The 27,668-nt window shown below is 33.0% G+C and overlaps 4 protein-coding genes and 1 non-coding gene across 8 annotated transcripts; 2 read left to right on the plus strand and 3 right to left on the minus strand.

Annotated features, from left to right (window-relative positions):
- Positions 1-2,234: 2,234 nt before the first annotated feature.
- LOC116348161 (major facilitator superfamily domain-containing protein 1) lies at positions 2,235-6,356 on the minus strand. 2 transcript variants are annotated; one of them, XM_031779062.1, is made up of 8 exons: positions 6,094-6,356; positions 4,661-4,849; positions 4,434-4,584; positions 3,815-4,357; positions 3,527-3,740; positions 3,224-3,261; positions 2,882-3,154; positions 2,235-2,787 (listed from the first exon to the last, which is right to left on the minus strand). In XM_031779062.1, the coding sequence occupies exons 2-8, from the start codon at positions 4,842-4,844 to the stop codon at positions 2,616-2,618; spliced, it is 1,575 nt and encodes a 524-aa protein (XP_031634922.1). In that variant the 5' UTR covers positions 4,845-4,849; positions 6,094-6,356; the 3' UTR covers positions 2,235-2,615. The 2 variants fall into 2 exon arrangements, with proteins under 2 accessions (XP_031634922.1, XP_031634921.1); XM_031779061.1 differs by lacking the exon at positions 6,094-6,356 and adding an exon at positions 5,065-5,305.
- A 236-nt stretch (positions 6,357-6,592) lies between these two features.
- Positions 6,593-8,925, minus strand: LOC116348137 (KIF-binding protein). 2 transcript variants are annotated; one of them, XM_031779020.1, is made up of 6 exons: positions 8,341-8,925; positions 8,162-8,277; positions 8,045-8,089; positions 7,848-7,947; positions 7,582-7,680; positions 6,593-7,513 (listed from the first exon to the last, which is right to left on the minus strand). In XM_031779020.1, exons 1-6 carry the CDS (start codon positions 8,840-8,842, stop codon positions 6,675-6,677), a joined length of 1,701 nt encoding a protein of 566 aa, XP_031634880.1. In that variant the 5' UTR covers positions 8,843-8,925; the 3' UTR covers positions 6,593-6,674. The 2 variants fall into 2 exon arrangements, with proteins under 2 accessions (XP_031634880.1, XP_031634879.1); XM_031779019.1 differs by having other exon boundaries at positions 8,162-8,924.
- Positions 8,926-9,332: 407 nt separating this feature from the next.
- Positions 9,333-15,271, plus strand: LOC116348149 (neural cell adhesion molecule 2-like). Of its 2 annotated transcripts, none has more exons than XM_031779045.1 (11): positions 9,333-9,430; positions 10,778-10,870; positions 13,007-13,262; positions 13,378-13,430; positions 13,498-13,629; positions 13,694-13,804; positions 13,905-13,943; positions 14,001-14,188; positions 14,255-14,336; positions 14,419-14,634; positions 14,723-15,271. In XM_031779045.1, exons 2-11 carry the CDS (start codon positions 10,804-10,806, stop codon positions 14,962-14,964), a joined length of 1,386 nt encoding a protein of 461 aa, XP_031634905.1. In that variant the 5' UTR covers positions 9,333-9,430; positions 10,778-10,803; the 3' UTR covers positions 14,965-15,271. The 2 variants fall into 2 exon arrangements, with proteins under 2 accessions (XP_031634905.1, XP_031634906.1); XM_031779046.1 differs by having other exon boundaries at positions 9,391-9,413.
- On the minus strand, positions 11,175-11,247 carry Trnam-cau. Its single transcript has one exon. It is a non-coding gene; the product is annotated as a tRNA-Met (tRNA).
- Positions 15,272-16,061: 790 nt separating the features above from the next.
- Positions 16,062-24,843, plus strand: LOC116348134 (disintegrin and metalloproteinase domain-containing protein 19). Its single transcript, XM_031779016.1, has 10 exons — positions 16,062-16,841; positions 18,599-18,693; positions 18,937-19,119; positions 19,199-19,341; positions 19,402-19,489; positions 19,549-19,722; positions 19,817-20,015; positions 20,107-21,267; positions 21,357-21,489; positions 22,047-24,843. Exons 1-10 carry the CDS (start codon positions 16,481-16,483, stop codon positions 23,596-23,598), a joined length of 4,089 nt encoding a protein of 1,362 aa, XP_031634876.1. The 5' UTR covers positions 16,062-16,480; the 3' UTR covers positions 23,599-24,843.
- Positions 24,844-27,668: the final 2,825 nt, after the last annotated feature.

Below are 27,668 nucleotides of genomic sequence, written 5' to 3' on the forward strand. Positions count from 1 at the left end.
ATTCGGCTGCATAGTTAAAAATGTATTTGATTTCAAAATATTCACGACTGAGCAACTGTGACAGATATTGCGAATTGACTATATAGAGTCAACGACGAAATACCTGTTTAAAAAAAACTGTTTATGTTTTATTGTGTTTTAAGCGTAACGAACAAACATTTGAAATTAAATAAAATAAATTAATAATAATCATAGCGGAAAAATATATATACATACACGAAATATACGAAATTCAGACCTAGAAGGCCTTTGGCTCAGGTTGATGTATGTTTGGAAAGCCCTTGGGCCATATATTGAGCTCCGTTCGAAAAATTCAGCATTTTAAAAATTTCATTCAATAACTACGGTCACCGGGTAACCTCCATGTGACACGACCGGACATATGCAAATCGTTGGCGAAACTTTGCAATTTTAATTTCTTATTTTTACAATGTAGTTATACAATTGCGACTTAATTACAATTTTGTCTAATGAGTCGCGACGACACATGCGTATCCGAAGTTCCATCATACTCTTGATTCAAGAATAGTGGAGTTGACACATGGAGTAGAGCAGTACTACTAGTTCTAGTACTACTTTAATGCCACATATTACAAAATAATTAATTTTCATTCCTGGCCGTAATTCCAAAGAAAAAATCTTAAATTTTTGAATTTTTATCCAAAATGTCGCCTATTTTTTGTCCAAAAGTACACTGGTTAAACGAAAACAAATCATAGTGTTTGATACACCGTTGGAAAGGTATTTAAGAGTAGAATAAGATGGTATTTGAGATCCGAAGTGCATTTGGTGACATGTAAGTGTGAAGGAATCGAATTTTTAATCAATATCATGCCAAAAGGACCCTCCAGAAAATACCCATGGAATGAAAAACAAATATGATGTTTTATACATCGTTGGAAAGGTAATTGAGAGTAGATTGTACTTAAATAATCAAAAATACGTATTTGGGGCTTTTCTGGCAGGAAAAAAAAAACAAATGTGCTCAAAAATGAAAATGTTGTGTGAGGGATATCCTTATTTTGATTGAAATTTCTTCAAGCACTCCAAATGTTATTTTTTTTGTTAAAAAATAACCTGTGCAAAGTTTCACGTCTTTACGATACAAGCATACAAGAAACCAAATTTCTTGCTTTTGTATGAAAAGTGTTCCAAAAATAAGTTTTATGGCAAAATTAACGTAAGATTTTCTTACCAAAATACATAATCTCAACAAGTTTAAAGAAATTTAAATGCATATTGGGGGTACTGCCTATACAAAATCTTCGATTTTTGATTCAAAAATGAAAACTTTGGATGGGATGGTATTTTTGTCAAAATTCATTCAAACTTTTAAAATGTTATTTTTTTGTAAAAAAAAATTGAATGTGCAAAGATTCACGACAATATACAGGTATGCTTTTAAATGGCATGGAAATTGTTTGTAAGCTAAAAATGGACAGACTCGGTGATTGGAATTCTTCAGGAAGTCAATTTATGTAACTTTGGAAGGTAACCAAAAAGTGAGCATTCGCCCAATAAACCATCCGATCCGATTCGACCATATTTCTACATTTCGCAAAGTTCAATAAAAATATCAGTCTTCGACCAATATGGAACGTCCTAACGACTGTATATCAAAGCTATAATCAATTATTTTTGGTTGAAAAGCATTCCAACTTCAATACACATCAATTTATGGAGATGTGTATTACCTTTAGTATATTCTCCGATTTTTGGTAGAAACTGTTTATTTTCAACCAAATCGTCTAAAACTTCACCAGTACCTAAATTCTGGTCATAAATGATGATTACTCTTCATTTTGGACCGATGTGATTGAGATAATCTAGTGTTCCAAGGGATCCATCATGGAATCGAGATAGCTCTTGCGCTACCTACTGGTGACCAGTGGTGAGACGAAAATCTAAAATTTCACCGATATGTTGTTTCTGACGTCTAATAGACGCAAAAAAAAAAATTTCCTAATCCTTTGAAAACATTTGTATAGCCAAATTTGTTTGACACCCCCCGATACGATCGATTCTTACCAATAATCCTTTTCGATTGACCCTATGGACAACAGCTCTTTCTCCAAATATATTTTTCTGTTAGATTTTATTGCCATATTTCATGTTCTTATCATTGACAAACAACATGCATTTTGGCAAAAACCATTCGAAGAGAGATAGATAGATTGTACCATGTACCTGGTTTTAAAACAAAAGCTACAAAAAGTTTGATGAAATGCATATAGTTAGTTCTTTGGATTTGTTGATTTATTCAATTAATAGATATGTGTGTATATAATTTGTTCTCAAACATTCATCAATAGTAGTCGTGTCTCTAAATGTCATATTTACACAAATGCTAATGAAAAATAAAAATTACATCAGTTTATAAAGAACGCAATTGAACGCAAAATGAATTGTACGATAATAATTTGATGCAATCTTAATTGACTTAAGCAATAAAGCAGTAGTTACAACAATAAACTATTTCATGCATTGTGTACTGTTGTCTTTTTTTCTCTTTATCATTAAACTATCAAAACAATTGAACAGATTAAAAGAAAAATTAATACAAAATGAGATTTAATATAATTTGACAATCACTTGATTTGTTATTTTGGTTAATTTTAGTTATCATTCAAAAGTGGGAGTTCGTCATCTATTTCACTACCACCGACTCCAATTCGTTTCAAATAGCGATTTCGTATTCTCGGACTGGAAGTGGTTGCTGTTCCCTCTATTGGTGGAATGTTTTCGGCCGATTCACTGTTGATCAATTTTGAATTTGCGCTGCTTGAACTGTATAGGGGCATGAAAATAGAAGATGGAACATCGATTATACTTTGGATCTTTGAAGCTTTGGAATTACCAGAATAATGAAAAAAAGACTTACACTAGCGCAAAATGCAGGTCACGTTCATATGGTGTCATATTCAAATTTCCATTCTTGTTGCTGTTGTAAATCCAAATGACTATAGTTGCTATAAAAGCAACTGCCAACCAGCAAATGAAGAATATTTCCAGTGTAAAATAGCCACCACGATCCACAATAATACCAGCAAACATTGAAACTACAGCTAGACCTAGATTTTGTACAGATTGACAGATACCATAGGCAGTACCAAGTTGATATTCAGGAATAATTAAAGCAACAAGCGGCCATAAACTAAAAAAATAAATAAAATTTTAATCATTTAAATTTTTATCAAATTTAAAATTTGAATATTTGAATTACCTACTCGCCAGCATCGAATATGCTAGTCCCATTGTGATCTACACAAGGAAATATAATTTTCAATCATTTTACTACATGCTATAATGTATGAGATTCACTCAAAGAAAAAAGACATGGCAAAATTCAAAGCAACCAGACTAAATTGGCATTTTGACACCTGTATTTTTTCTCACATGACAAAATGAAATTTTTTACCGCATGAGATTATGTCATGTGAGAAAAAACACAGATGTCAAAAGGCCATTTTAGTCTGGTTGCTTTGAATTTTACCATGTCTATTTTCTCTGAGCAAGTAACACTTACCATACAAATATATGGATTTACATATGTAAATGCAAGGAAAGAATGTGCACCAATCGTAGTCAAAATTGATATCAACATCCACGAAACATTTCTTCCAGTTTTATCAATGACAAAACCAAACAATGGACTTGCCACAGCTGAGATAAGGAACACCAATGAATCAAGAAAATTGGCATCTTCGGGAGCCAAGTCATACTTTTGCATGAAGAATACTCTGACGATATTTAAAGATAAGACATTTTTTTTTAAATAAATTATTCTAGAATATTCGGACATCAATTTACTCACTTGCCCAACGCAACAAATGGGAAAATAGCGACATAATAGGCGACACAAATGACGCTGACCATCCAGAAACTTATTTTGAATGTTTTTACATCACTCAATTTGGCAACATCACCGGAAGGATTATCGTTTCGCTGTAAAATTCGTTGTGCACGCTTATCGAGCCATCCCAAAAGTACGGCGCAAGCAAACGACATCAAGCATGTTGTAAATGAGATGAGCATAACAACACCGAGACACATATGACCCTTGTACCATTTGTTTATGTACTTATAGATGGGCTCCATAACAATGAAATTGACTGTACTTCCAACACGCGCGAACGATAATTGCAATCCGAACACCATATTTAATTCTTTGCCTTTGAACCATAGTACTGCATAATTATTTTGTGCAACAGCAAGCGATTCGGCACCAATTCCAAATATAAAACGACCAACGATCATCATCCAAAATGCATCAAGAATGGCTCCAAATGCAACTATCAATTGTCCAATCATCAAGATGAACATGTAGAGTATGGTACCAAAACGAATTCCAAACACACTATTACAAAAAAAAAAAGCAAAATAACATTTCAATATAATTTTTCAAAATCAAAAAGAATCAGTGTAAAACTTACCGATCAATCAAAAATCCACCAATGAAACAAAATACAACGTTTGGCCATGAATATATAGAATACAACCATACGAATTGTGTCGTTGACATATCCATGTCCTTCATAAAATAATTCTGCAGCGATGCAGGGTTGTCATAGCAAAAGTAGGACGCTAAAAATGTAAGATAAATTATTATAAATCGTTGTGAAATGCGCAATTACAAAAGTGTAAGAGAAATAAAACTTACCGAAACCAACTAAACACATCAAAATCAATGCAATGAAGCGATGACATGTTGATGAAGGATTGCAACAACATCCACCAAGTTCATTTGATGCGTCCAGCTCATCGTCACTAAATGTTCGACGATTTCTTACTACGTCTTCGTCGCTGTTCAAGATAGGTGTGGATAGCTCATCATCCACTCCCATTTTTCCTACAAATAAAATTGGTATTTTTTTCAATTAGATTACAAATATGATACATCATTTGAGAAATATTTAATTAATGAAAACAAGGGGCGGATTATGGTTAAACGTATTTTTCTCGAACAATTGTATTGTTCAACAATACAGTGTTATTAAATAATTAATGAAGCGAATATTATGTTTGCACAGTTCTTTGATATTGCTCTTGCTATACACAACTAACCCGTATTTGAAACCCGCATAGCAAGGAAACGTTTTTTGAATGAACGAGTAGAAAGTGAAGAAATGGTGTATTACACTACTCTAAGAGAGACGAATTAAATACTTTTCGTCATTTCGTCTTATTATTATTCGGTGATAGAATAGTGAAAAAAATCAGTAAGTTCATCCAATATGTATTGGAAGGCAAAGGTTTTTGGCTTCTTGATAGAATTTTGATTGCGTTTCATTTCGTTTTTTGCCCTTTTATTGGATTTTGATAAACTCTCGTGTATGTACTACACATTTTTTTTACGAAATAGATTTAATAATTTTAAATATGAATCGTTGCGGAGAAAAAGGAGCTCTTATTTTTTTCCAAATAATACTGCAACATAAAGTTTTTTATGAATAGTTTATTTGTTGTATTACAACAAATAAACCGTGTGAAAAAAACTTTATGTTGCCGTATTATTTGAAGAAAAATAAGAGCTACTTTTTCTCCGCAACGATTCATATGAAACACAAAATTTCTTGTCGGTATACCGTTTAAAGTCTTTGTACGCAGTGAATGCGCAACTGAAAGCGCAACAAATGGTTCAACGATTAATTTGCAATTGAATACGGTTGCCAGTCTGGAAGATTATCAAATTGCGCTTTTCAGAAAGAATGACGCATTGCTATACTCTTTTTTTTCCTGTACTGATACTGAGTTAGTTCAAGACAATATTGTAAAAAATGTGCTAAATCAGTCATTCAAAACTATTTTCGTAGAACTCCAAAAGGGGCAAAAAACGCTGAAAAAACATGATATATATTTTTTTAAACATATTATTCCATTTATTAGCCATTCCATATGGATCCATATGGAGGACGTAATTAAAATTGAAAACGTCATCAAATTAGAAAATGTTCAATGAAAATGTCATTTTATGAAATAGTTTTTTTTATCAACTGATTTAATATTACAAATTAAAAGAAGAAAATATGCGTATTAGATTTGCACAAAGAAAACCATAACAGAACACAATGATTTTATGGCCTTTCGACTGACCTTATGTGTTATCAAATAACTAGAATGTTTTAGCGTTTTTTTTTTCAATGCTCTCTTAATAGGCACACGATTTGTATTAAACAAAATAAGAGAAATGCACTTTTTTTAATAACAAAGAATTCACTTAAAATGAACTATGAAACTATGCTGTGAATGAAAGTAAATAGTTCACGGATTTGTGAATACACTTCATATAAACATCTTGGACGAACAAACTAATCGCAAATTCTGTCATACAAACTCATCTCAATACTGATGATACATTCAAACTATGTGCTTAGAGAATTGATATTTGTGTTGACATCTTCACATACAAAGATTGGAAAGTGACAGCATTGTTACATACATGCAACACATATGTGAGAATCTACAATGGAAAGATGAACGTATCCATTTAGTGTAGAAAAAACTAACCTCAATTTTGTACTTGCCATAGAAAAACATCGTAAACAAAGTGCAACATTTTATTCTTTTTCAATAAATATTGAATGAAAGTCAATTAATTTAGTATTTCTATTTATTGCCCGCCTACAGATTCGACATTTGATTATTATTTAGTTATGAATCGAATTAGATTTAATTTAAGCGGTGATTGCTGGTTTCACCCCAGACTCTATTATATCGCCTTTCAAACGTTGCAACTTTAGCGGTAACAAATGAATCATTTCTTTGCTTACACCAACTTCTCCTTTCATTTTTTCACCAATTTCCTCTTTCTCTGTACAAACATCCACAAATTTTTTATAGCTCTCAAGGCAAGTGCATAAATTCTGGTATTGTAGATGCTTATCAGGCGTGATAAATTTATAACTGATTCGTGCAATTTGAAAATATGAGAATGCGATCGGAACCAATTCTTCATTGCTAATATCAGATTTAAGTTGTTCAGTTTTTGCTTGATAATATGTTGAAATGAATTCACTAAAATTGTTTCGACTCTTTGTAATTAGCTCATTGATTTTCTTCAGGGCATTTGGATTAACAACGGTATCTGGTGTCTTTTGACCTTGTTCGAATGCTTCAAGTTTGATATCAAGGATGTTGGAATAAGCGGTGCCCAACTCATATAGCAACTCACGAACAATATTCATGTAAAACAATTTGTTTAATTGTTTTAACAAATCTTCGAGCAAATCAATTCGTCGTTTGTGCATTTTCGCTTGATTCGATGGATCACTCTCGAAAAATGCCAAATGTTTATAGGCCATAGCATGATCCTGAACAATTTTCGAATATTCCGTTGCTTCTGTATCGATCGTATAGTAGGATTTGGCCTTCTCCACCCATTTTATCGTGGTTAGGAAAACTGGTTTGGCATCATCCATGTCTAATAAATATCGATCCGTGATTATATTCTCGTAGGCCTCATCGATTTTCAAACCAAATTTTAACGGATCAGACACTTTTAAGCTTTCAATGCCTGAAATCAATACAATAAAAAAAATAATGGTAAAAAAGTGAATTTTAACATCTAATTTTGAAGTGCACCTATTTCTTCAAGCAAACGATCACGAGAATCAGAAATCAAATTCAACGCGTACTTGATCCAACAACGATTCAGATCCGCTACGCGATGGTTAAAATTATCTATAATTAAAAAAAAATTAAGGAATTGACTTGTTAAAATTATAACAACAAATTTCTGTACTATTAGGTCGCATATTATCTCGATCATCATCATCTGGCAAGCCAGCAGAGCCGAATAAAAATACGTTTAATATGTAAAATAATAAATTTTCACACAGTAAAATTACCTTCAGCGGCCTTCTTTTCATCGTCTGTCATGCCGGGCTTAAAAATATTCGTCTGATGTTCCAACAAAATTTGTGTGGCTGCTGCCAAATGGTGTCGAGCCTATATATTTTTTTAAATTGTACAGATAATACAAATTTGAAAATCGTAGCAAAAATTGAATAAAATCGTAGCAAACAGTTGAATGTAAATATCAAACCTCAGAATAACGATTGTTTGTGCAAAAGTATTGTGATAATGTTGCCTAAATTGTATAGATAAAATTAATTCAATGAATAAAATCGTAGCAAACAGTTGAATGTAATATCAAACTTGCCGCATTTAGGGCCCAATCGATGGCTTCAAATTCACCCATAATAAGTTGTTTTTTCAATGTAGTATGGCAGTAGATAGCGGATTTTGCCAAGTCTTTCAAACTACCAAACACTTGGGCTAAATAAAACAATGTGAGAACATTAATTTTTTCCAACAATTTTTCGCCTTGTCCATTTTTACTCGTTGTATTCCCATTGAATATGTCATGAATAGAAAGTGGTTCTACTTGTTTCTCTTTGAATGTGTTGTAGTTAGTTTCAGCGTTGATGAGGAATTCTTTGGCTTTCTCTGTTTCACCTCTGTTCATCCACATAACACCACATTCATTCATTGCGTTTAAAGCAATTAAAATTATTTCACGATCCGTTTCATGATTCTTAACCAGTTCAAGTGCTTCGTTCAAGTATTTTTCACCAACCGATAGTTCCTCCGTAAAATTGTAAATCTTCCCCAGATCCACAGTTACATGAGCTAAAATATTTTGCAACGTCTGAATGTCATCATTTGCATCATCGATGTGCTCTTTAATGGTTTGCGATATTTCCAACAAAATCTTTCTAGCTTCATAATGTGATTTAAATGGTTCTGTCGGCGGATCAAGTTTACTTGTGTCAATGACTAAAACTTCGGTTTTTTCATATTTTTCTTTCAAATCGACCAGCAATTCTTTCGATAGTGTCATTTTTAATATTCACTTTCTATACTAAGCACGTTCCGTGGTTAAAAGTTGTTTGTTGTGACTCAAACTCACTTGGAAAATGTGTAAATCGATAACTATATGTCAAAAATCCAATGGAAACGTTCAATGCTACTGAATTCACAGCAAGTTAAAGTAAAACATTTGAATTAACAAGTGATTTGAAAATCATTGTTTGCGTAAGAACAAACGACAAAAAAATATATTTAAAAAAACCTTGAGAAAATGACAAAAGATAAACTGATGAAAGGAAAACTGAAATTGCATTGAAACAAAGCATAACATAAAATAGCAAAACAAAGAATAGAGCGCTTTTGTGTACGGATATTTATAGTAGTCTTGCGGATGGCGAATATTGTATGGTAATATAAAGGGGTTGCGAATGTGGAAAATGCTACGAATTACAACTACATATGGCACGCACTTAAGACAATTGAATTGTGGTATGCTAGTTTTCCATCGAGAAAACCGCGAACTTATCTACGTTTAGTTCGCTTGAGGCTTTCCTATAGATAACACGTTACTCGAAGTCGGAGGCTATCGCGTTAATTCCATTGTATGGTGTAGTTTAAAGTGCGTAGTTTTTATACATGTATATGCCAAAAAAATTTGCAAATATTTAAATTATTATATTATTAGAAAGATTGTGCAGTAGGGTGGAACATTTTTGGCACAATTTGGTGGCCACTTAGCAAAACATGTCTTATAGTCCCCAGATTCAAGATATGAAGGAATTTTCAACTTAAGGTTCCATATAAGATAGCGACTTGAAAGGAAAGGAGGTAAATTTTACTGGAAAATCATGAAAAATTGCAGTGATCCAATCACCATGTTTTCAATTTCAACAAAAAATATAAGTGCCTCCCATACAATTTTTTTTTTTTTCTCAAAAACAAACAATCGAAAATGTTGTATGGGAGGCACCTTTATTTTTGGTTGAAATTTCATCAAACTTGGTGATATTACTAATTTTGGTCAGAAAATAAGATTCACAAGTTTTCATGGTGATTGGGTCACTGCAATTTTTCATGATTTTCCAGTATAATTTACCTCCTTTCCGTTAAATTCGCTGTCTTATATGGAACCGCAAATTGAAAATTCCTTCATATCTTGAATCTGGTGACTATAAGACGTGTTTTTTTAAGTGGCCATCAAGATATGCCTCGAAATTCAAAAAAATTTTCCACCCCTATTGTGCAGAGTAAAAAAATATTTTAAAAATTGAAATAAAAATATGATCAACGAATAATTATCGCAACAACACTTATTACCTATTACAACATTAAATTTAAATAAATGTGTTGTTTTCAATTCGTTCGATTCAATTTATAAAGTGTCTGTGAAAAATCAGTTGAAATAAATGGTTGTAAAAAGCACGCCAGAGCTATTTGTTCGTATCACAAAACACAATAATTAAATATGTATTACGTGGATGACGAAAGTGTTTGAAGTCGCATAGGGAAAATAGTAAAGTTCGTGTGTGAATGTGTTGAGATAATTCGAACAACTGGAAAAACAATTTGAACCAAATAAGTGCACTCATGCATTCATACTCCAATTTTATTTCACGTTCATTTCCATAGAATGTTTGGCTCCGATGTATGATTGCAAGACACACTGGCTACATGCTTTCTTTTCCTCTTTCCACTTCCTTACTAGTCGTAACTAACTCTGTCATCACAACCATTCTCCGCGTTTCTATGTATTCATATCGACCCAAAAACATCAACCATTGAAATCTATTTTCCAAATTGAATCAAACAAACTACGTTAAAGTTATTTTTATTTCAGAGAACTACTAAAAAGATATACAATACATTCTTTAAAAATGCAATAAAATACGTTTTTCAACGATGAAATATTATAAAAAACGTTACACATATATGTTTTTCTATTGATTGTAATTTTTTTATGTTAAAGGACTCTTAATTCGAACTCTAGAAAACATGGAAGCGATTAAGCATAAAATCTTCAATATCTACTATTTTTACATGCTTTGGATGTTTTGTACAGGTAAATAGAAAATTCCTTACAATAAAAATCGCGTTTATAATTGTTTAAAAAGTCTGACAAAGTCCAAAACAGATTTCGCTAAACAATTACTTGAATATAAATAAACCGATCCCAACGACACTTTAACTGAATATCATACCATTTTCATCTTGTAATAAAAAAAAATGCCCGGTGTGAACATAAGAATGGAACTTAACATAAATAACAATATACTTGACAGTTAAAATATGAACAAAATATTGAACAACGAAGTTGGATATAATAAATACTTTCAATTAGCGATAGAATGCATGAAAAAAAAAATTGCCCGGTGTGAGGCTTGAACTCACGACCTTCAGATTATGAGACTGACGCGCTGCCAACTGCGCCAACCAGGCTATGAACATTTTAAGATCAAATACAGGTTTTGACAGTGCCAGTGGTTTGCAAACGCACACTGTTGTTGTTATACGTTTTGCATGTCACATGTGACACTAGATGAAAAAAATATATTCATATTTGAACGAAACAAAATGGGATATAAAGAAATTTATCAAAAAATATCATAAAATGAACTCTAATCTAAAATCGACTTTCAGATTTTCCAAATTTGTGTTTGAGTGATTAGGAGACTGGCGTACTACCTACTGCGCTAAAGCCATGAAAGTGGCCCAGCCAATTGACTTTTTGAATATGCACTAAAAGTCCAATAAGCTTACAGTAGTCCTATAACCGTATTTTTCATATACAATGAATGCTAATAAGATTGTTTGCAAACACAATTTCTTCAGAATATACGCAATCAAATTGTTAATAGGAATTACCTAATGATTTGATTCGGAATTGTTCGAAAAATTACAATTATGGGGACATTGTGCGCATTCGAAATTTGATTTATACATTAAACATGAGAGCAATACACGAGCTTGCTATGAATATTTTATAAAGCAACGAATTTTGATGATGTTTGGAAAATGGTACCAATAAATCTATTTTTACACACGTCATTCGACTAATTTGCCTTGGCAATTTTTATCTATTTGAGTTTAAGGCATTAAGGAGAAATAAAAACGTTTTGAAGTTTATTTGTCAAACATTGCAATCATTCTCAAAGTTCCCAACCAAGAGTGATTAGATGAGACAAGAAAATCTTATGAGGTAGCTATAGAAACCATAGTCTTTGCTCTTTTTATATAATGTGAGATATAAAAAAAATCAAAGATAATGCAACGAAGAAGAATAAAGTATGTCAACGACTTGACGGCGCCGTTTGTATCCAAGGGGGATGTTATGTGCGTGCATGTTTTTCTTGTATATCAGTAGGCTCATTCGAATCGGAATTTTCTTCTATCCACCAGTCTCTGCATTTATCCCGTTCGACCACGCATTTTATTTGTATTTCTTTCGGCTCACATACATTTCAACGAATTCAGTATTATGATTTTAATGCGCTCCATTTAGACGCATGTGAATATGATGTTCTTTCGTGTTATGGTGGTGAAAGAGCCATACAGAAAAAAATGTACTGCAAAAACGTTAAAATGTAGCGTTATTAAATACAATGCAATTGATTACAAGCTAATGGCATTGAGTGGACTATCCGCATAAAAATAGAATATACCTACAAAATATACTTTCCGCATATTTATAACTACAGCATTACAAAAATTGCCAAGATTAGCGCATTGACATTTATTGTTCCCATTTTTTTATAAGTACATTACTAAAAGCCGACCAATAAGACAACATGAATGGGTTAGAATAAAAATCCGACTTGTACGCAGAGTCTATAAAAGTGTTGTAGAATTTTTGTTGTATTACAACAAATAAAATATGTAAAAAAAACTCAGTGTTCCACTTTTATAGCCTCTGCGTACAAGTTGGATTTTTATTCTGACCCATTCACATGTACTTCTATATAGAACTAAAGTATATGGCACAACACCACTCTTTTATATTTTAATTGATAGTAAAAAGTGATAAATTGTAAACGATAATGGAAAAAAATATTTTGTTTGATCAATTGATCTCGATTTCACTCTCATTTTTTTAATCTTCGCGTGATTTGTGATTTGTCCTGAAATTTCAATTTTAAATATCTTAAATAAGAATATAAATTTTCAACCTTTGGTTTATTTATTTTCTTTTTCTCAACAGAATTGATTTTGGTGAATGCATCTGAAGAGCAATCATTTGAACCAAAGTTAATGCCATCGGTCAATGAAGTAATGCACTCTGAAAATGACACGTATATTGTTTCATGTGCTGGCGATGGAGTTCGTGTGAGATGGTTTGATCCCAATAATAAATGGATTGATCCAATGGATCGAGGTCATGTTCATGTTGAAGAACGAAATAGTGAATCGTTATTGATTTTTACATCCATATCACCAGAGGATAGGGGAAATTGGACGTTCGTATTATATAATCCTATAGTATAATTCTATCGTTTAGAATTAAAGTGATCCCCTGTTATATATGCACTTTGCTACTAATATTCAGTAATTAACCCAAATAATTTTCTACAGGTGTCAAGCAGAAAATAATACACGAAGGGCTGGATTCAATATGATTGTTTACAGTATGAGAATCTTTTACAATAAACTAGCGTAAAATCTACATTCAGTTTTATTCACTAATTTCTTTAGAGCCAATAACTTTTCTCGATTCGCAAAATGTTCAAAGTGTAAAAGAAAATGATGATGCAGTCATAAAGTGTATGGTTGACGGCGATCCTGAGCCAAGTATTTCTTGGTATTACAATGGCCAACCATTAAATCGTAAATATTCTTGCATAGCAGTCAATTTTCCATTCGCTTGTTTAAGTCGTCTACTTGGTTTCAGTTGATGGAAACAAATATCGTGGCCTAGCTGACGGCCTGTTAATCAAAGAAGTACAAAAAGGAGAGGAAGGAGAGTACACTTGTTCCGCATTTCAAATATCATCTGCAAAAAGTAATATTAAAAATTACTATTCCATTACTCTACAAATCCTTCCATTCTGTTCCATTACTCATTGATTCATTTCCATTTTTTTCCATCTGATCAACGCTAGGTAATATTGAAGAGAAAACAATTCGTTTAAATATTCAGCGTGAGTATCTTTGAAAAATAAAAGTGAAAGAGTATGACATTTCAAAACCATTAACAGACAAACCTATTATACCTGTTCATCGAGAGAGTGCTGATGTTCAATACGGGTATCTCAAAGGATATGTGGATATCATATGCGAAGCCGAAGCAGAACCACCAGCTACATTTCGTTGGTATCGCAATAAACAACGTTTGGATCCAGGAGAGTATGAAATTAGTTATGGTGAACATAGCTCCACTCTACGGGTAATATTTCATTTCTAATGGAGGAGAAGAGAAAGAAGGTACCAGTAATTTTATTTATATTTTTAGATTCTCTTGAGTGATGGGGATCAATTTGGAGCATACGTTTGTGAGAGCTCTAATAGTTTGGGAACATTGAAAAGAGACATAGGTGTGTCAACTATTTCGCAATTTTTTTTTTCCATTTTTTTCTAAGTAACCCTTTCATTTTCATTCTGATTATTTTGATATAGTGTTGGTAAATGGAACAAAACCTAATCCACCTCCATACATAACATTACGTGGTGTAAATTCTAATACTTTTGATTTGGACGTTGGTGCAAAGAAAATTGGTGAACCCGACGAAATGGATGTTATTGGCTATCGATTTGAAATTATCTCAAAAGAGGAACATCAGAATGAGAGCAAATGGTTGAATGCACGCGTTGTCAAGAAAGATTTTACAGAAGGTCGTTTATTGCAAATAATTTTCAAAAATCATTTAAATTCTTCTATTTTGGTTTGCAAACTTAAATTGGAGGTCATATGTCGTTACAGGTGTCACATATTTAATCAATAACTTATCACCGAACACAACATACTTGATTCGTGTTGCATCGGTAAATCGCGCCGGCATGTCGGAGTGGCTTGGTCCAAGGGAGTTCGAAACACATGCAAAGGAAGGTTTCGGACACACATCTACATCAACACATTCCGGATCACAACACAATGTTGTGGCAATGAATCTTATTCATCTGTTGATATTTTACATAGCTTATGAATTTTTCAGTCTAACCTAATGGACCTAGATTCGACAGATATTCAATTTTTAAATGTTTTACTATTACTATACATGGATAAGCTGTTTTTAATGAAATTGAGGAAATGCCTCCATATAACGACATCGAATAATTGCAGTACACACAATAGATTTTTGCCTGACAGTTAATAATAATAAAAATAAATTGAAGCAATGGAATTTTAACTAATATTCCGCTAAGTCACTTGCATACAATTGAAACTGAGCTATAACTTTTTTCAATTGAAGCGGATATATTTATCATACATATTTAATGGAATGCCTTTTACGCTCTTTGAAAAAAACCGAATGTTCAACATTTAATGAAGAAATAAAAAAGTTATATGGATTTAAAAACACTAAAATGTGTATTATTTTTAAGACACCAAAAATGGTAATTGAGCCAAAGACTTGAATATTTATTGCTATCTAATAATTTATTACGTTGAAATATAGCGGAATACAGTGGAATCGAGTAACGGTATTCGATTGATTTTTCCAACAATAAACAAAGAAAACGTCTATATATACAGCAAAGATCTTTTTCTCATTGGTTATCTGGAAGAAAGAATATTCGGTTAGTAGAAGCAAATGTGCCCGTCTTCATTGATATATGAATATTGAACTGATTAAAATATGATAATAAATATTGTGAAATTTTTGAAAGAAATTTTACTTAAAATTTACCATTGAGCTATACGTAGTTTAAGTTGTCGTTTTTATATTATTATTTTTATCTGCAGAATTCTATCATCCATACAATTGTAATCAGACTTTGATTAATTCACTTTTGAATTTAATTGTTATTGCTATGTATCTGAACGTCTAAGTATTAACGTCACAAATACTTAACAGCCAAACGTTCAAAAATGCACTTAACGAAGCACATTGTGACAGCTCATGACTGAATCAACAGTATATCTCTTTCTTTACGTATGTTATTTCGGTTTGTATTTTATTTACTACAAATACATTCACAATTAACTGCTATGTATTACCACTACAAACCGGCTCCTTCTATGGTAGACAAAGGCAAAACAGTAATCGGACTATGTGTATCGTTTTTAGTCGAAGCCAACGACATTAGTAGGTTGAGTCGCTCTGTGCATTCATATATACACACAATGAATTGTAGCTGCACGACACACTAAATTGGCTCATTTTAATTCATTAAAATTTACTATTTTGTTGTGCGTTTTTTTAAATCGTCTATCACTTATTGTGAAGTGCAAACTATTTGATATGCTCGTAGTGTAGAAAGCTTCCGATTGATGTTTCCCATTCGAATTGAAAAATAGAATAAAATCTTCGAAAAATAAAAAAAAATCTGTGAAACAGAAAATGGAATGAGTATTACAAAGAATTGAGAGTGTTTGTTTATTTTATTTTGCTTTGATTTACCAAGTAACTTTCAGGGTTATTTGGTGTATTTTCTCATTCTTGAGTTGGTACGGATCGATTTCATTGAATTGCCCAAAATTGGGCCAATGTTTGTGTGTGGTGAATAAAATTTCAAAATGAAACATAGGGAGTATAAAAATTCTATTATTGATATGTGCAATGGAAAATACATCAACAAATTCATTCGAGACAAATTCCAATGTACAAACGGAAACCGTTTTAGAAAATGTGAAGTCAAAATTGATAAAACAAATGAAGAGGATATAAAAACGCTATCCCATACGAAATGTAATCGATCTCAGCGGTGCCTAGAACATAAATCAATAGTACAAAGTAGTCGCAAGAATAATACGTTGTTTTATTCGAAATTTGCATTCCATCGACTTATAAATCTCATGATCGTTCTATTGTTCATCGCATGTACGATAGTCAACGGTCAACAGCAACTGGAATTTCGACAAAAAACGCGAAACACAGGTGAGTCATTGTACATACGATTCATTGTGTATACCCACTTCGCTGACTTGATTTGAATGAATAAATGCTGATTCGTGGAAGAATGAAGATTATTTTAAAAAAAAACCATTAAAATGCTTTGATAAATTGTGCGCGCGGCGTGTGAGTAACGATTATAATTTTTGCAACATCTTTTGTTCAACTTAGTTTCAATTATTTCATTATTGTTTCAATGTATGTATGTGTGAAATAAGTTTTTGTGTTCATCTTCTGATGCCGTGATTTTTCAATGAGAGATGGGCTTTTAATATGGGTGTGCGTGTATAAATGTAAATGTATATTTTCGCGTTTCCCATATGATTTGCAGTTACGAATCATCAACTTAATTTATAACATGAATTTGTGTATTATTTCATACAAATGGAGTGATGTCTGCGATGGCAGCTGAGTAATTGTGCATTCAACGTATATGAAGAATACATTTCCTATACATTCACACACTTTGTCCGTTGTTTCCATTTTTTTTTACATTCTTCTCTTTTCCTTTTCGTTCTTGTGCCTGTAATAATAATAACTGAACAAATGAGGCAAAGAAAATCGACTTCTTCAAATCATGCATGTAAAACGTTTTTACTACTTACGCATTTTTCTCTCACACTATTTATGCAATGTGAAAGCATACTGTTGTTTTTGTATTGCCGCTTGAAGATGATAAATGTTTGCAGGCCAATCACAAATGTCTATATTTGATGCACATAATCTAAGTGCAAGGAACTAATAAACCAACTGGCAAATACGGAAGTTGTGACGCAAGTTTCCATATGATATCATCTTTCTAGAATTTCTCCCTTTTTCAATTCAAACGGCAACAATATTCTACTGGAAAACAGTACATAGAGACCTGCTTATATACTGTTTGTACGTATTTTCTATATTTATGTCAATAATATAATAAATGCTGACTACACTCCATGTCATAGCATCACATTGCATCACATCAATCATCACTCAATTAACATTATTTTTTTGTCGAGGACTGAATCGTTTTCACAGAACGTTCTTAATTATTTCAATGTGAACTTTGGAGAATCCATTAAGCGTGCTAGATTTAAAATTGGTCGCATCTCATTGTCTTCGTGCTGAATTTTTTTCCCCATAATATGTGTTTTCTTTGTTCATTGCAACAGACAATAATGTTCTAAACTCCAAATATAAAAAGCAAAACAAAAAGCATTGCCATTAGATGTTCACAAAACAACGTTTCTAGTGCAGCACAAACCATAGTTTTCATACATGAAAAACATTATCTCGTCAAAATATAAACACAAACATTTAAAAAAAAAAAACATCAAATGAACAAAAAAGTAAACTGCTTTCGAAGCACTCGACGATCGTATTTTTTGTTCATTTTTCGTCTCTCTTTAAAATGTTTATTTTGTATACGATTCTTTTTTCATTTTGTCGTTCTATCTTATCGTCAGCAAGACATTCGGTTCTACAATTTACTTTTGATAAAAGATAGAAACAATCGCGCAATCGCACGTAATAACTTCATGAAATGGTTCTTTTTGTTTTTACAAATTAAATACAAAATACCTGGAACATCAGATTAAATTACGATCACGATGAAAATAAAGTAATTACAATTACAATTGAATTGTACTGTAATGTTGACACCAAAATACGCATACTGAATCGTTTTATTTTTCTTCTTTATCCATAAATTAATATTATGCATGGAGTTTGATTGAATTGTGTAATTTTTAAATTGCTTCCAGACATATTCAGCGCACATAAAACGCATGCGGTAATTCAGCCAATAATTTTTGATGGCACAAATCAACGCGAAATACTATCAACAACGCGACAAACGGTAAATCATTTTCAATTTATCATTTAACATATATACACAGTATACCAAGCATAACTGTTCTCATATAATGACAGTGATTTAGACAAAAGCGCGAATTAAACACAGTTAACGATTTTTCGAAATTATTATGTTTCAATTCGTTGGTTTTTTTGCATTTTTTATTTCTTTGTGTATTCGGTTGAGTGAGATTGAATTGCTAAATTTTGAATTCTCTTTGCTACTTTTTTCGCAACGCATATATAGAATGGCGAACACGCACCGCACGTCGTTTTGGAGTATACACATCTGGACAGAGCGATTGCTGTCGATTTGTTTTTAACTCGACACTTACTAACCGACCGACATTTTTTGCAATCCCAAAATGCCAACGGATCGAAAAACATTCAAACATTCAATCGGACCAATTCCAATTTATGTCACTATCAAGTGAGTATATACGTTGTTTTAAAAAAATGTTTGTTTTGCTTAAATTAAAATACACACTCATTCGTTCATGTGTTTATAGGGTCGTATACGGCACAATCCAAAATCAAAAGTAGCGATCTCTACTTGCAACGGCCTAAGCGGAATGGTTTACGATGGAAACGATACTTACTTTATCCATCCAAATGATATTGGTGCCTTACACGAATCTCACTATATTTTTAGGTAAATATGCACAATACCACATGAATCATGACAACTAAAACGAAAATGTTTCATCTTTAGCCAAAGTGATTTGAATGAAACAAATCCAATGATGAAGAATTCCATTTTTACCGATCCGATCGTCATGAAGGAAACAACACAGAAAAAAGTTAGTTGACTCAATCAATATATTTTCGTTCAATCTAATTGTAATCTATTCATATTCAGTTCAAACGATCTGTGACCGAAACAACAACCGTACGCGAACCATACAACGCAAACAGACAGTCATCTTTCGTTGAATTGGTGATCGTTGTCGACAACGATGTGTTTAAAAAAATGGATGAAAACCTCGATAAAGTTCACAACTACTGCAAAGATATTGCGAACATCATCAATTCGGTGAGCCAAATTAAATAAATGCGAATAAACAAACGATTTAATTGTGTGTAATTAAACGCACTCAAACTAAAACTCACTTTCTATACATTTATAGCTTTATGTGCCGTTGAATATTTTCATTGCGTTGGTCGGCGTTGTAGTGTGGACGGAAAAAAATGAAATTGAACTCTCTAATGACGGCGATAAAACGTTAAAGAATTTTTTAAATTATCGACGCAAGACATTAATTAAAGACCATCCAAATGATAATGCTCAATTACTAACTCAAGTTCAATTTGATGGTGGTGTTGTTGGTGAGAGTGAATTACTAATATCAAATATACTCAACCAAAAAATAATTAAATCCCAAAATAAAAATCAATTTTAAACTTTCCATTCATTTAGGTAAAGCATTGAAAGGTCCGATTTGTACATTTGAGTTTTCTGGCGGCGTGTCAACGTATCACAGTGCAATAGTTAGCGTGGTCGCAACGACCATAGCTCATGAAATGGGTCATAATTTTGGCATGGAACACGATACACCCGATTGTAAGTGTCCCGATGATCGATGTATTATGTCAGCATCAAGTTCATCAATCGCGCCGACTCATTGGAGCGAATGCAGCATTCACCAACTAAATTTGGCAATTCATCAGGGAATGAATCATTGTTTGAAAAATATGCCAAAGCACTTATTCGATCCACCTTCTTGCGGAAATGGTTTTGTTGAGACGGGCGAAGAATGTGATTGCGGTTTACCGAGTGTTTGTAAAAACACATGTTGTGATCCATATGCATGTAAACTTCGGTCAAATGCAACATGTGCTATGGGAAAATGTTGTGATTTAGCAACATGCCAACCTCAATTGGCTGGAACTGAATGCCGGAGTTCATTGGGTGAATGTGATTTACCCGAATACTGTGATGGAAGTAATGAATTTTGTCCGATGGATTATTTTAAGCAAGATGCCGAAGAATGTGAAGGTGGCAAAGCTTATTGCTACAAAGGCACTTGTAAATCACGTGACGATCAATGCAAATTATTGTGGGGACCATCAGGCAAATCATCGGAGCAATGCTATGAGAAAAATAAGGAAGGAACGCGACATGGAAATTGCGGATTCAATCGAACAGGGGGTGTTTTCAATGCTTGTGCCAAGGAAAATGTATTTTGCGGAATGTTGCAATGTCGTCACTTAAACGAAAGACTAGAATTTGGTTTAGAGTCGGTGGCCGTTTTATCACATAGCTTTATAACGTATGGTGGAAATGTTATTGCATGTAGAACCGCCGTGATAGATTTGGGTATAGAAACTGTTGATCCTGGACTAGCGCCGGACGGCTCGAAATGTGATTCTGGAAAAATGTGCGTTAATCAAAAATGTATTGCAATAAATACACTGCGTAATGAAGGCAAGGTGAAAACATGTGAAAATGACTGTAACAAACATGGTGTTTGCGATAATATGGGACATTGTCATTGTGATAAAGGATTTGCTCCGCCATTTTGCGATTCACCGGGACCTGGCGGATCCATTCATTCTGGTCCGGCTACAAATCCATATGGTATTTTTTTTTTTTTAAACCAAGTTACTATATGTATAAATGCTGCAAATAAGTGTTTATTGACAAATGTTAAATATATTCCTTTTCAGATGGATATGGATTTGTTCGCGTTATGTACGTTTTCTTCTTGGGCGTTGTGCCATTTATTGCATTGTCGCTATTTTTGTTTTACTACTGGCGACAAAATCGTCCGTGGTTTATTACACAAGCATCAGCTAATGAGTACGTACCAAAAAAGCGTAGTGTAGAATTACCGAAATCGAAAAATCTCAAAATTACTGATAAAAAATTGGTTTTTAGCACGAATGCACATGTTTGGCAAGATTGGCATTAAATTTGATGTTTGACTTAAAACATATGCACATATTACTAAAACTATGTACTTGTTTTGCTTTATTTTGTTTTCTTTTAGAGTTTGGTTTTTGTAATCGGATTCATTGTTTGATAGTTTGTAATGATAGTTTGTAATAACTTAGTTTATGTAGTTTTATTTTAGTTGTTACGTCTATCTATGTATTGCATGACATATGTACCAGTTGAGGGTGCTTTTTTTCTGGTTTTTCTATACAATTTATAATTTAGTTTTATGTTCTTGCTTTTCTGGTGTAATTGGATCTGCTTTTTAATCTCTGTCAATGCTATTTGTCTTATTTTTGTGAGTATAATTTCTGTGGTGTTGTGAATTTTATAGCTCGTATTTTCACAGATGTCTTTTTTTTTGTTTACTCACCTTTACAAAGTAAAATCTAATGTAATTTCTTTTGTTTCAAATTTCAAAGTCTGAAAGTGTCGGTTCATCATTATCCAGACCGACCTGCTCCTCCACCACCACCACCTAACGCACCATCTTCAAATCAACTTTCACCAAGTAGTACAGACGATATGAGTGCAACACTTCTCAAGGCAAACGAAGCCAATGAAGATCCAATAAAACGTGAACTTTTCGGTAATTTTAAAGGATTTTCATTGAAACCATTACCAATGTCAAAGCCAAACATAGTTGGAGCATCAAATGTTGCTTATGTTCATCCTGTTGCAAAAGCTGAAACAACTTCTGAACAATGCATTCCGATGCGAGCCGCACCGTTGCCACCATCAAATTCACCAAAAAAATCACAAATCAAATCGTCACCCATATCGAATCCAAAATCTTCACCGTCGTCATTTCGATATCAAAACTTAAATACATCAACGAATAAAACACCCGAAACTCCCATCGAAGTTAGGTTGTTTGCGAAAGAACGGCCAAAAATATCTCATCCAGTTCTGGAGAATTCAACATGTTCTGTAAAAGAGCTCATCGCTACCGCTAATGCAAACCAAAATTCCCAAAAAAATTTCAACACATTGCCAAAAAATAATCATGTGGAACAGAAAATAGCACAAAAACCAAGTGATTCTCAAACAACACTGAAAAGAGCTCTGATTGATAAAAATATTGTAAAGAAATTAGATATTTCGGCTCCAGTAAAAGCAGTTACGTTTGGCCGTTCGCAAAGTATGCGAAGTCCTTCAAGCGAAAAATCACCAGTAAAGCGGAATGTACTTGCATCTGGTTCGATGCGTCATCCGTCTGGTATAAAACGTCTTAATAGCGTAGATCGACCCAAGAATCCACCACCTCCAAGGCCAGCAAATTTACCAAACTCGGCTACCTCGTCATTGAGAAACATCTACTCGAACCTGAACGATGATGTTGGCACACAGTCTATTGATAATAGCACCGATAACATATATTGTGTTATAGAAGATGTGAAGGAACCATCACCACCTCCAACAAATGGTTTGCTCAATGAGATTGTGAATGAAATCGGAAATCGTAACAAAAATTCAATTTATTCGACAACAAAGAAAAATACAGCTCCAAAAAATGTGGGCAATCAACGAACGACTTATGAAAATATTAATCAAAGCCTTAGGACAAATACAAGCAGATTAGTGGATGATAAAGAAATGGTACCTGGAAGCAACAATATTTATATGAATACAGCTTCAGTTGTGGAACAACCACATGTTCAAAAGTCTAATAATGTCACAAATCCAATTGAAAATGCACATAAACCAAATGTAAATTCAATTGTAAAAAAAATATCATATAATTCGATGCATCCAGGTACTGCAAAATCTTTTCCAGCTGTAAAACCAGCGATCGCTACAAAACCATCCATTGCAGAACAAAAAAAATCCACAAGCAAAGAAACTAGTCAATCCTCTATGCCAAAAGTGGCCGGTTCGAATGTCACAAAAATGGCAAATTCTGGAAAAGCCACCATAAATCCAACGTCAAATGTACGAGCAATGCATAAACGCTTCGAAAATCGAAAAACATAAGTAAACGCAAAACAATATTTATTCATTACTGTCGAATGATTTATTATTATGTGTATTGTTTTTGTGACTCCGAATGCTTTGTAGCCAGGAGAAGAGCACAATATATTCATGCTTTACATATTTCAAGTGCTTTCATTGTGATAAATTATAACCAAAATTGAAGTTTGTGCTAAAATCCAATCAATACCAATGGTGATTTATACCTGTTAAATCATTGCACTGAATAGAAATCTAGCACTTCACGCATTGTATACAAAGTGAACTAAACATATAAAAAAAACTTTAAATGCTTTAATTGTAATATTATATATTTTAATTATATTTTATAGAAGAATGAGATTATAAAATTTCGAAATAATTCAACGTTTAAATTGAATAGAATGCTGAATAATTTTTATAGATAATTTTTTTTACATTGTTCGCAATACGCAATATCTGTATCTTCATTAGACTAGACCAAAAATAAAAAAGTATATGGAATTATTATTTATATGGTATCGAGATGCTCCATCCGGGCTGGTGAAATATGTGAAGAAGTAACATATTTGGCATATTTGTTTCATCCAAAAGTAGATCGCAATTTTTTTTAAAACTTGTTGAGTTTATGTATTTTGGTAAGAAATTCGTTGATTGAGAAAAGCTCCAAGTCTCCTTGCGAGTACCACCGATCGACTTTTAGGTGAAACAAATACGCCAAACATGTTATTTTTTCATGTATTTCACCAAACCGGATGGAGCATCTCGATACCATATACATTTTTATTTTTGGGCTTGACTAATCTTCAAGGTAATTTTTCAATAATAATTTTGTTCTAATGGTGCCTTTGTCGTGTTTTTACATATGAAACAAAACACAGATAAAAAGAAACGGTTAACGTCAGCTGAGAGCAAATGCACTCATTCGCACACGATGGAAAATGGATTGAATTGAAGGCAAGATGTTTAAAACGCGTCAAATCAACCTAAACGATAACCAGTTGTCATTTGATTCGAGCCAAAGTGTTCCGAATCGAATATGATATCGATGAAATTAAGTTCAGCATTACGATTAACTATGTCAATGCGGTTAAAGTGAATACCAAATATTATGCATGACAATTGAATTACAATATTTTTGTCGCCTTGCAATTGCCTGCCAGTGTAAGCATAAGAATATTCATTTTTTTTATTTTTTCGTTGTAAAACTTGTTCAAAAACATGTGTAAATAAAATGCATACACTTTGACGTGTATTTTCCTACAATCATTGTAATTGATCCGATATATTTCGAGAATCCCTGAATCCCCTCCACACTTTCAATAAAAAACATCTCATTTTTCGATCTTATGATTATATAAAGGTAAGCCAACTTTAGCTAAGCTAACTCAGTTTATTGTTTTCATTCAACTTGTTAACATCATTTCGTAGCAAAATCAGATAGAATGCTGAAAGTGGTAAGTGAATATTATTGTGGATACAAGTTGCACAATTTATTGTCTTGATTTTATTTAATTATTTCTATAGCTTTTAGCGGTATTTGTGTTCGTTGGCGTTTCCTATGCTCAACTTTCACGGATTCAGCAATTTTCACAACTTCAACAACTACAACAGCTACAACAACTGCCTCAAGTTCAACAATTACCACAGCTTCAACAACTCTCACAGGTTCAATCAGTGCCATCACTTCAACAAGTTCTCATTCCAACGGGAGTTTCAACACAAAATATTCTTCGTAATGTTCAATCATCTCATCTACGTAACTTACCTACTAGCTTAATACAAGTACCAGCCAATACACTACTCTCTGATGGAAGTCGTACATATCTCGCTGCTCAAATTCAACAAAACCAAGCAAGTTCAAGCGATGACGAAGTTCTTCAATTTTTGGCTGATGTATCATCAAGAGGCAGACAGAATGCATTGAACTCGAATTTACTTCGATTATTTGAAAATCAACAAAGAAATAACAACGAAAATCGTAGATCCAGTCAAACTGTAGAAGATCTATTGCGTTCACGTAATAATAACAACAATGATGAAAACGACAACGGCTCAAACTTAAATCAATTGAATAATGTTCCACTTCTCTCATTGGTACATAATAACCGTGATGATGGCAACAATAATCGTGGCCAAAACCGCAACGATGAACGAATTAATAGTCGCAATCAGAATAATGGCCGTATTAATTTGAACAGATTGAGAGATCTCGTCCAAAACTAAACTTTTTTGGTATACTTAACGAATGACATATCGGCTAAAATGAATAACTAATAATTGATTCAACAAGTGTCTTACATCAAAATTCAGACATTTTCTTTTAATAAAAAACCATGCGTCAATGGAAAATTGGAAAGAAATATTTTGTCGAAGATTCCTTAAGGAATAACGAACAAAAAAAAAAATACTAACGATCACATTTTTAAATTTAGATGAAAACTGAAAGTATTTATTTTCAAATAAAACAGACTTCTGCAAATACTTAATATCTGCTCATTTTTTTCGGGCATCACTTTGAATTGACATTATTATTTGTTGGTTCTTTCCACTTTAAACTGTTTCTGCTTTCAAAACTTTGTCGATTAAATACACCTTTTTCAGCAAGCAGATTATCTGAGTAATTTGTCAGCTCGTACAGCTCATTCAAATGACAGTAATATAACTCTTTGGATTTATTGTAAACGGTAAGCGCATCACTTGAACAATTTGCATAATCTGTATCGGGAATATCTATAGCTAAAGAAAAAGAACTTTATAAAAATTTGGTAAGAAGATTCTCGGAACTAGTACTGCGTGGTACATATGAATTTGAACCTTCTATAAATGTACAATAATTGAATCAAAACCATAAAAATACTAATGTCAAGTGGTTGGTACAGGTGCAGAGAAAATGTGTGCATGACGATTGTGCCCAGCTGTAACGCACATTACAGCACATCGTAAAGCAAACGGTAAAATAAATATATACATAGTCTTGAATGTATTGGTATCGCACCCGAACAATCCATTGAGAATTGACGCTTTGATTTCGCCACTTTGATTTCGATTGCATGCAAATCTTTTAAGACCGCACGACGAGTTTGTTCGTTCGAAGTCAGTGAGATTGCAACATCTTTTCTAGGGTAGGTCAATTTTTTTTAAGTGCCGATATTAAAATGCTTGGGGTGGCTATGAGTACTACACCCAGAGGAAACTTTCTCTATCATTACTTTTTCTAAAGTGATCTCTCTGTCCGGGGAGCCGGTTTTGAAAGAAAAAAAAAACGATTTTGGCGAAAAATGTGACACATTTTCTGATTAAAATTTTGTTTCATCGAACGTATGTGACGATACACTTAGCAATCATATTCGTTAGCGTATACACAGACTCATATGCACGCAACGAAACATAACTCGTTGAATGCATGCGGCAACGTACATATGTATTACAAACATGTATCTCTTTTTTCACTGTGATGCATTTACTTCGATGAAACTAACACCAAAAATAGAGTTAAATAGAGTGTGTAACTCATTTTGAGGGGTAAAGCCTCTTCTAACACTGCAAGCGAGTAAGCGTACTCGAATACTTGTTTCTGTGTTTGTTAAATTGATTTGTTCAGCAATATGAACAGTGAACAATGGACAATAATTTCGTTATTAGCTTAATTTCTTACAAACAAACATGATGGTGTGCTGTAATGAATATTTCCGTGAATCCAGCATTTCAACGATCCGTTGAAGAAGAAGAAGCAGGAGGAAGAGATGAACCACCACCACCACCACCACGAGCTCGTGCAAGCTGCTCGATACAATCGAGTATGTATCAATTTCAATATTTTTCTTTTGAATTTATCAATCAACAAAGAACACAACGAACATTACGTTCCAATGTGGATCAAGTGCGAAGCTCTCGGCATTGGATTTTGGGCTAGATTTGGGTTTTGGTCCTACAATAGCTACTATAGTAAGTGCCAGTCAGTACTAGTTACTAGAATTTTCGTACTAAATTGCAATTTAGTTTTCATATTACTAATATTGAGTTTATTTCTATTTACAGATCAAGATCATTAGTTTGCGGAGAAGATCATTATTTATTTTGTTTGTAGATAC

Source organism: Contarinia nasturtii, unplaced genomic scaffold (assembly GCF_009176525.2).
Source record: "Contarinia nasturtii isolate CC-2019 unplaced genomic scaffold, AAFC_CNas_1.1 Cnas_scaffold_2291, whole genome shotgun sequence".
Lineage (NCBI taxonomy): Eukaryota > Metazoa > Arthropoda > Insecta > Diptera > Cecidomyiidae > Contarinia > Contarinia nasturtii.

Bases quoted from the DNA above. Each gene is read 5' to 3' on its own strand.
- LOC116348161 (XM_031779061.1), bottom strand. The intron at 4,585-4,660 runs GTAAGTTTTATT...TTACATTTTTAG, and splicing joins GATGTGTTTAGTTGGTTTCG to CGTCCTACTTTTGCTATGAC. The intron at 3,262-3,526 runs GTAAGTGTTACT...TTCCTTGTGTAG, and splicing joins TAAATCCATATATTTGTATG to ATCACAATGGGACTAGCATA.
- LOC116348137 (XM_031779019.1), bottom strand. From the start codon at position 8,842: ATGACACTATCGAAAGAATTGCTGGTCGATTTGAAAGAAAAATATGAA. The intron at 8,090-8,161 runs GCAAGTTTGATA...TATACAATTTAG, and splicing joins TCGATTGGGCCCTAAATGCG to GCAACATTATCACAATACTT. The intron at 7,948-8,044 runs GTTTGATATTTA...AAAAATATATAG, and splicing joins CAAACAATCGTTATTCTGAG to GCTCGACACCATTTGGCAGC.
- LOC116348149 (XM_031779045.1), top strand. From the start codon at position 10,804: ATGGAAGCGATTAAGCATAAAATCTTCAATATCTACTATTTTTACATG. The intron at 13,431-13,497 runs GTATGAGAATCT...TAATTTCTTTAG, and splicing joins ATTCAATATGATTGTTTACA to AGCCAATAACTTTTCTCGAT. The intron at 13,805-13,904 runs GTAATATTAAAA...GATCAACGCTAG, and splicing joins TCAAATATCATCTGCAAAAA to GTAATATTGAAGAGAAAACA.
- LOC116348134 (XM_031779016.1), top strand. From the start codon at position 16,481: ATGAAACATAGGGAGTATAAAAATTCTATTATTGATATGTGCAATGGA. The intron at 19,120-19,198 runs GTGAGTATATAC...ATGTGTTTATAG, and splicing joins CCAATTTATGTCACTATCAA to GGTCGTATACGGCACAATCC. The intron at 19,490-19,548 runs GTTAGTTGACTC...ATTCATATTCAG, and splicing joins AGGAAACAACACAGAAAAAA to TTCAAACGATCTGTGACCGA.